This window comes from Olea europaea, chromosome 15 (genome assembly GCF_002742605.1).
Source record: "Olea europaea var. sylvestris chromosome 15, O_europaea_v1, whole genome shotgun sequence".
Lineage (NCBI taxonomy): Eukaryota > Viridiplantae > Streptophyta > Magnoliopsida > Lamiales > Oleaceae > Olea > Olea europaea.
Genome location: NC_036251.1, coordinates 11,817,545 through 11,826,526, shown reverse-complemented (window position 1 = coordinate 11,826,526; position 8,982 = coordinate 11,817,545). Strand labels below are relative to the sequence as shown.

At 36.9% G+C, this 8,982-nt stretch overlaps 2 protein-coding genes across 2 annotated transcripts; both read left to right on the top strand.

The window, feature by feature from the left end:
* Positions 1 to 426: 426 nt before the first annotated feature.
* LOC111410178 (zinc finger CCCH domain-containing protein 13-like) lies at positions 427 to 2,954 on the top strand. The gene is made up of 4 exons (XM_023040410.1): positions 427 to 601; positions 908 to 1,177; positions 2,070 to 2,343; positions 2,498 to 2,954. Exons 2-4 carry the CDS (start codon positions 1,009 to 1,011, stop codon positions 2,805 to 2,807), a joined length of 753 nt encoding a protein of 250 aa, XP_022896178.1. The 5' UTR covers positions 427 to 601; positions 908 to 1,008; the 3' UTR covers positions 2,808 to 2,954.
* A 3,013-nt stretch (positions 2,955 to 5,967) lies between these two features.
* Positions 5,968 to 6,842, top strand: LOC111411242 (non-functional pseudokinase ZED1-like). The gene is made up of 2 exons (XM_023041792.1): positions 5,968 to 6,604; positions 6,799 to 6,842. The coding sequence occupies exons 1-2, from the start codon at positions 5,968 to 5,970 to the stop codon at positions 6,840 to 6,842; spliced, it is 681 nt and encodes a 226-aa protein (XP_022897560.1).
* The last annotated feature ends 2,140 nt before the right edge of the window (positions 6,843 to 8,982 follow it).

Here is an 8,982-nt window from a genome sequence, read left to right as displayed (position 1 = left end):
TGTGAAGGTAGTGGGGGTGGTTCTGGTGGCAGTGTTTTGCCAAAGGAGCGGTAGCAAATTATTTAATTGATTGCGACCAATAAATTGATTAATGTGTGATCTATAAATATTATGTGACGAACATCGATATAAATTGTGTGACCTAAAAATGTGTTAAATTTTGATCAATATTTTGTTAACTTTAATTTGATAAATTTGTGATCGAGAAATAAGTTTGTGACCTATAAATTTGTAATTTGTAACGAAACAATTTTAGTGACCAAATTATATAAGATTTGTATATTATTTTATAAATAAATTTTTATTAATATTTAATTTTTAAAATTTTAAACATTGTTTCTTAATTTTGAAATTGGTTATAGTTATTCTCTTACAAAATGGAAATTTCCCTTACAAATAGTGGAAATATTTGTGAAGCCCAATTAAAACTCAGACCTTCGGAAGGAAAACACGTTTCTGTTTAGCGAAGGGGAAGAGCGGCTCAGGTTTTCTCTCTCCGTATTACACTAAAATTGGGAACATATTCATCGCCCCTTCGTCACCAATTTATCTTATGTTGCAGAGATTTCTACTCAGCTTCTTCATCACCCATACTTGGAAGGTAGTAACGGATTGTATTAGTGTTGAAACGGGCTTTATATGTTGAAATCGACTAGATTTGTTTGTTGCGAATGATTTAATTTGAACTCAACTTATAATTTATTTTATTTTTCCAGAATTGTTGTTTCTTGATGGTAATATTTCTCAAGCAACATGATTTTTTCAACAATATTTCTCCTGAAATTTTTGATGCGGTTGTTTAGGGTTTTCCATTGACTTGAAAACTGGCTGCCTCTCAAGTGTATTAGGTGAAATACGTGTTGTTGGTTGCATTTTAATTTGAAGATCATTTTCTTGACATGGGCAGGTGAATTGTTCTGGCTGAATATCCTTGATCAGATACTGGATTTTGTTATCAGGAAACTCTTTACTTGTTTCTCCCGGAAACAGCTGTAGAGGAGGTTAGAGATGGATTTGGAGACGGAGAATAAAATAGCTGCTATTCTTTTGAAAGAGGCAGCAGAGCTGCGACGACAAGCTGAGAAGGAGGGCGTGCATGCTTATATTCATCAGCCCACGGTTAGGGGACGCCCCAATTCACGTTTCTTGACTGCAACTGTTCTTGGTGTACAACAAGGTTAGTTTCCGTTGCTATGAAAATGGTTTCTTTTTTGTTTGTGTCCAAGTTTTACTTTGTTAACCTAGATATCTAGGGTCTTCTCTTTTATATGGAAAACGTGAACAAATGTTTAGCTTTATTGTAAAATGTGGTTTTAATTCTTATTTTGCTATCCCTCCCACCTTGCAACTATGACCTAACTGTTTATCTGAACATCGAAAGCCACTGTGTGAAACAACATCCTTGTATGCCAAATTACCACCGTTTAAAAATTCTGGCTTCGAATTCTTCCCAAGGATTTTCTGCACATATTAGATCATCCAAGCATTAACACTGCAAAGATCAATGCACCGATTGAAATACAATAGAGTTGTTATTCACTAGTTATTTTAGACTCTTCCCAAATCATCTGAAAAAGAAGAAGAAGCATCACTCTGTCATGGCATGTCTTTGGTCCCTTTATGGTCATTTGGATGGTTTTGTTCAGTACAGTAACTACTGTAACAATGTCTGTGGCCCTATCTTTTAGACCTATCATAATACTTTTAAATTTTTATATTGTGTAACCAGGAATGTACGTTAATGAAACAGATAGGAAATTCATATGTGCTACTTGTACTTAAAGGAGCCAAAAATATTGTGGACTAGGTCCATAATGTTGTTTAGAGATTTTGGGGATTTTCAGTGTCTTTAAGACTTATGGTCTATAGTTTTAACTTTAAACACTGTTAGAACTGTGAGAATTTGTATGTGCATGAAATAAGCTGAGGTATCATTTATCATTTAGGATCAGAACCAATTTTTGGTATTTCGCAGAGTTCCATTGAGATTGGTGTTCTTGTTGGATTTGTTCTGTTCTGTTCTCTTATTATGTCTTTACATTCTGCATTTGAAAATGTTGTTCTCCCAGCAAATCGTGCTGTTGAAGTAAATGAAATGTGGCGGTTAAGGCAGAAAGAGAAAGAGCTGGATAGTAGGCTCAGAGGGTCAAGAAATGGAAGTAGCAAGAGGAGAAGTGGCAGCGATGTTTCCAATACTTCCAGGAGTACAAGTAGGGAATACTATGACAATGAGTCACATTCAAGTGCTTCATCTTCGTCAAAGAAAAGAGTTACCCGGGAGAGTCATCCAAGCAAGGACGATGGTCTAAAGGACGATGAGATGGAGGAATTTCTACATGCAAGGTATCTCTTTGCCCGCAGCCCCCTACACATTCTCTCTCCCTCTGCTCTCTCCGCGCATGCACGATTCAAGTTGTGCCCTGTATTGTATGGGTTAGTCACTCTTCTAGACTCCATGGTATATTTAAGTCTTATTGTACTATTTTCTGGATGGCAGGATCAAGCGAGGCAGGGGTGATGTTGGATCAAGGATGGATGAAACTGGCCCATACCTTCCTACTAGTCCAAATTCCAAGCAAAAACAGTCAGGATGCCCCGATGAAGAGCTTAGAAAAAAACGTATTTTGATAGGTCCTGAAAAGCCTTTTTCACTGAAGTCAGATGATGAATCTTCTCAAGATAAGAAAAAGAAGGCAAAGATGCTAGGCTCAAGCAAACGTCACTCTAAGAAATATACATCCAAAGAAAAGTCGAAGGACAAGGAGAGAGAGAGGAGGGAGGAAAAAAAGAGAAAACATCACAAATGATGGTTTTATGGCATGTGTATTGTTTTTCAGCTAGGTCGTTATAACTTGTGATCATTTATGTTATTTCGTAATATATTTCTTGTCTGTACATGTATGAAAAATGTTTTTGTTTAGTTCTATCAAAAGAATAATTTGTAAATTCTTTTTTCTTGTCTTTTCTTTAATATCCCAACTTTGGACAACCTTTCTAATTCTTGTTATATGGATGTTTGATATGGAGTCAAGTATATGAATGCAAACTTTATATTTAGTACTTAATTTCTTTTGTGGATACTATAGTTAGATCCTTAACTCATATAATGTGGATTGAGTTGCCTCTGTCGTGTGGGCTAACTTTGATGGAACTGTCTTTTGTGAATTGATTCTTCTCGAAAGCTTCCAATTTCTTTTCTTTGATTACTATACAAGAAAAATAGGTACATGCATGGTATACCTTAGGTGAACACTAAAAAACAATGTTAGTCCCTGTTTGTTTCCCATTATTTGTCTATTAAAATGAAAAATATGATCATTATCTATCACATCAAGTCATTATATTTGACTTTCTATCACTTTTATGGGGTCCATAACGATTATATTTTTCATTCTTATTCTTACATTAATGTGGCTCAAATGGGATCATAATCTTGGTGCATTCTTATATTATTCTTGCAGGTCAGTACAAATTCAAGAATAGCCGATGCAGAAAAGCTCATATATAAAGACAAATATCGAGACTTAAAATTCTATTTTATTGAGGTCAGATGAAGAATATTTCAAGATAAGAAAATGAAGCGAAGATGCTAGGCTAAGGAAACATAAATCCAAAGAGAAGTGGTAGAATAAACGACGGTTTTATGGCTTTATCATTATTTTTCGGCAAGTTCATTCTCTTGTGATCATACGTGTTATTTCTGATTATGATTATTGTCTGTGCATTATACGAAAAAATTGTTTATGTTTTGTTAGAACAAAAGAATTAATTGTAGATTCTTGGGCTTCTTCCAAGGCGAGTACGATGTTTCCTATCGTGTGTTCACTGTTGAAGAACTTAATAAAGCAACGAACTTAGATTTCACTGGGTTAAGAAGTTACTTTTCCAGGACAAGTTATGGCTGATGAATGAAACGGGCTATTACATCAGCAGTACTTTCCAGAAACGCTCAATTCTAGTAAAAATGTTTTCAGAGACGGATGGCAGTCCTATTCTATCAATGACATGGTAGTCAAGTTGCAGATGAACCGTCACAAAAATGTTTTGAAGGTCTTGGATTGCTGATTATATTTGAAAATACCTGCTTTATATCTGGATATGGAAGCAATTATACACTTTTTCCGTTTCGATATTCTTTTCAACAAGAAAGAAGTGAACTTTGAGAAAAATGGTAGATCACTCTCTTGAAGTAGTAAGACTAGAAACTGAACAAGATTTTGCAAATGCTATCGCTTACTTTCATACTGAATTTCGCACGCCTATAATCCATAGAGATTTAGCCGCAAAAAACATTATCATGGATCATTATGGTGTTGCTAAGCTCCTAAATTTCTCACCGTGCATATCGGAGAATCAGAGATAAAGATATCCTTGTTGGGATGGTGTCCTTGAACCCCACTACTTTAGGACAGGCATTATTACACAGAAGTGTGATGTCTACGTGTTTGGAAAGATTCTCCTCAAACTCTTAATTGGACACCGGGCTTATATTCTATATCTTAAACCTATTTCTTTGGAGGGCTATGTTAAAACCACGTTGACTAGGAGTCGAGTAAAATTTTGGACCTGACAATTTTGGGGGAGAGATGCAAAATAGAGCACGATAATCAATTGCAGGCTTTCTCTAAACTTGCTCAGAGATGTTCTCGTGACAAAGGAGCAGATAGGCTGGACGTGTCAATGTGGCAAAAGAACTCGTACTGATTCTGAGGTCTGTTTATCCACTTTAGCACACTAAAGTACTTGCAATATGGTCATTCCTCTACATGGGCATTGCAGTAAGAAGTTGACAAGTTGATGCCATGATTTGTTACAACTTATAATGACTATAACTCTTCATATTGGCGGTGCTTGTTCTCCATTTATGTTTATAAAACTTTACTTGAAACTTTCATGATGATGATGGCCATCATCCATGACGGATAACGAATGCCATAAAATGTTAATATGAAGTTGATAATCGACTGGTGCGATGCACAAGGGTGCAACATTAATTTATCCTTGCAGGACAGTCCAAATTCTAAGAAGGCCAGTGCAGAAAAAGTACCAAAGACAACCAGTGAAGCTTAAAAATACTGTTAAATTAGGAATAGCATATAGAAGTAATTGTAGGAGAGATCAAATGACAGGTATATATGGCTAGATTAAGTCTATCCATCAAGATTTCTGTAATTCCAATCTTGAAGTAAAAATCGAGTCTGCAGATCTTTTCAAAGTTTATGGATTTTGTAAGAATGTAAACCTGGAGAAAAATTCCGCGAGACAGCAAATTTTATTCTCAATTTGTCATGTTTTACAGCACAAGACGGCATCAATAACAACGAGATGTAACTTACGAAAGAACAAACAAAATAGTGGCAAGAATAGAAAATGACATGTTTATTATACTAATCATAAGAGGACAGTAAACTGAGGGTTCCAGGAAGATGCAGCAAGAATCATTGTAAATAAATATTAGCAGCAACAATGATCGAAAAAGAAAAGTTCTTTGGGATAGCCAAAAAAACTCAATAGATGTGGTGTTCTGCGTTCATCTTTTTCAAATTTTGATCGTCTCTCCTGCAAATCTTCTTCAGATTGTCTCTTGTTTTTTACGCAATGAAAGCAAATTATGCCATGTTTCCGGTATCATCAGGCTCGATTACATGAAATTTATTGCAAGATTTGTATAGGCTGGATTTTTAGCATGCTGTATTAGTTTTGGTCTTCTTTGGTTGGATGACTTTTTGCTTGGTTCTCCAAGTAAAAAACCTTTCTGGTTATCAGTTGATCTCTACTTCCTGGGATTGTCATATGATGCAAAACATTCATGGTACGAGTAAAAAAATCGTGTCAATCTTTATGCCAAGAAAGGAGGAACAAGAAAAATTATTGCATTTTCAGAAGAATGAAGGTGTATGCTATTAGAGGAGCTTGTCACCACCTTTGGTGCAAGATATAAGAACTCTATCTGTAACATAAGCGTCAATGAGCTCGTCAGGGCAACACAAGGCAGACATCTTCGTATTGACATGCCAAATGATTTTTGATTTCATGTCGATAGGTTCATTGGAAGAACGCCCTATTTTAGTCAGGAAATGCACTGCTCGGATCCTCAAAGAAACCGTTCGCGATATAGCAGCTACTCCACAGATGAGCCACCACAAGAATGTGTTGAAACTCATTGGCTGCTGCACAGAATTTGAGTGTCCAGCTCTCATTTACGAATATTCAGGAACTGATTTGCTTTCTGATCTTCTCCACGAACCAAGAAATCATCAAATACAGTCTTGGAAAAGCAAATTACGGATTGCAAATGACATTGCGAATGCAATTGCTTATCTTCACACTGGATTTCAAACTCCACTCATTTATAGAGGGCTCAATCCAGGTAAAATCATCTTGGACAACGATAACATTGCTATACTATTTGATTTCTCACTTTGCATATCACTTCCTCCTGGAGAATTGCATATCGAAGTTGATGGTCAAGTCGGAAGACTCAATTCTCTTGATACTACACCGTCTTCTCGTTTTATAACTCAAAAAACCGATGTTTATAGCTGTGGCGTGCTTATGCTTATGCCTTTAACGGGACAAAGAGCAATGTGGAGAGATCAACAAGGTAAGCTTGTAAATATTATTAGAAGAAATGTTGAATCATCTCATTCCATCAAAAATGATCTGTACAGTGTGGTATAAATAGACAATCATTTAACAGACTAATTACAAGGGCTAATACAAAATTGACATGTGAACTAGCTACCCTAACAACTAACTAACTTTCAACTTCAATTGGTAAGTGACTATTTCTTCCAGTTGCTTCCATATTTTCTGTTATGGCCCCTCAAGATGGACAGTGAGGATTGATAATGGCCATCTTGGACATCAATGGAAATAACAATTTGGCAGGTAAAGCTTTAGTGAACATATTAGCTAGTTGGTGTTGAGTGCGAACGGGGAGAAGTTTGATCGAACCATCAGTGATTTTGTCTCAGATGAAGTGACAATCGGTCTCAATATGCTTGATTCTCTCATGAAAGATGGGATTGGTAGCAATATGAATGGCTGCTTGTTGTCACTAAATATCAAAGCAGGATTATGAGATGGAACTTGAAGATCAAGCAATTGTTTAATCTGGAGAAGTTCACGGGTGGTTGAAGCTAAGGATCTATATTCAGCTTTTGCTAAGGATCGAGACAAGGTGTTTTGTTTCTTAGCTTTCTTAGATATCAAAGAGTCACCACGGAAGACACATAAACCAGTAATTGATTTCCTAGTATCAATGCAAGAACCCCAATCTGCATTAGCAAAAGCACGAAGCTGGAAAGAGGATTGAGCTGAAAATAGAAGGCCTTGTCCTGGAGTAGCTTAAGATATCGGAGCAGCTAGTGAACAACATTGAGATGGGATTGCCTGGGTTGGGAAAGAAACTAGCTTAGCTTGTGGATGGCAAAGGTAATATTAAGCCTAGAGATGGTTAGATATAGTAACCGGCCAATCAATCTCCTATACATAGAGGCATTAGCAAGTAGGTCACCTTCAAAGGAGCGTAAATGAACCTTTGGATCCATAGGCAAAAGAGTTGATCCGCAGGCCATGAATCTAGTATTTTCTAAAATTTGAAAGCGTATAATGATGTTGAGATAGGAAAATCTCTTTATGAGATCGAACAATTTCCAGTCCAAGAAAATATTTCAATTGGCCAAGGTCCTTGAGTTTAAAATGACTATGGAGAAAAATCTTTAAGGAGTTTGTGGCTTGGCAATCAAAGCCTGTTATGATAATAATCAACATAAACCAGTAAAGCCACAAATGAATTCCCAGTTCCTTTAGTGAACAAAGAATAATCTGATTTCGACTGATGATAACCATGTGAGGTAAGTGTTGACCTCCAAAATTGGCTCCAACAGGTTTCCTAGCCTTGTCCCCTCGAAACCTGCACAAGTAGCACCCCGTCAAGAGGTAAAGGCGGTCAGACGAGAAAAAGGTCAAGTCAATGGCCGGATGGAGATAAATATATAGAGTGCAATAGTATGGAGATGGAGGTTTGGCTAGAGAGTGTACAACATACCTTAGTTGTGTGAGTGAATCCATATATATTGAGAAATGGAAGTGAAATGGACCAAACAGGTTGGTGGGCCGAAGTCCAAGCCTAATAAGGAGATGATCATATGAACATAATAATAGGCACTTCGACGAGCGCCTCGACTGAACTCCTTAGGGCCTCAGTGGCGCCTTGGCTAGCCTCGTCAGAGCGTCGGCTTTGGGGCCCAATTCTGATGGGCCTCGTCCGAGTCTAATAAGATGGCCAAATATGAAGTGGTAATTTATAGGCATAATAGTAGTCCCCAAGTTCGAGTCGTATTATTTATATGCAGGTCGGACATGAAATATAAACTGTCAAGTAGGCGAGGTCTTACATATTACCTCAGAAAGATGGGTAGCTCCAATAAGTGAGGACTTACGAACGGCCTCGAAAACATGCATTGATCTTGAATAGGAGAGGACTTACGAATTGCCTCGAGAAATATGAGTCGCTCCAATAAGTGAGGACTTACGAACTGCCTCAGAAAATGTGTGCGAGTAAGAATAAGTGAAGACTTACGAATTGACTCGAAAGATATACTGCATATATTTTTTCGAAATTTCGGCAACATCTCCTCTGTAATATGGACTAAACTAATCCTGTAATACAATACAATGTATCCACAACACATATACCAAATAAATTTGGGTTCCATTTGCCCCTTCAAATGCTCATAACTATAAGGTGTGACATATCACATTTTTTCAAGATATGTGCAAAGGGTCTGCCATGCATTATAGTAAATCACGTGCTCGCACAGCTCAATGTATCAGGAGTGTTATAGTAAAGCAAGTAACATGATGTTGACAATAAAATGAAAATGATGATAACACGACATACGTATTGGCTGTGATGAAAATAATGTATGACATGCTAGCAGTGATAAGGCATTCATGCTTGGAAGCAGTAATGTG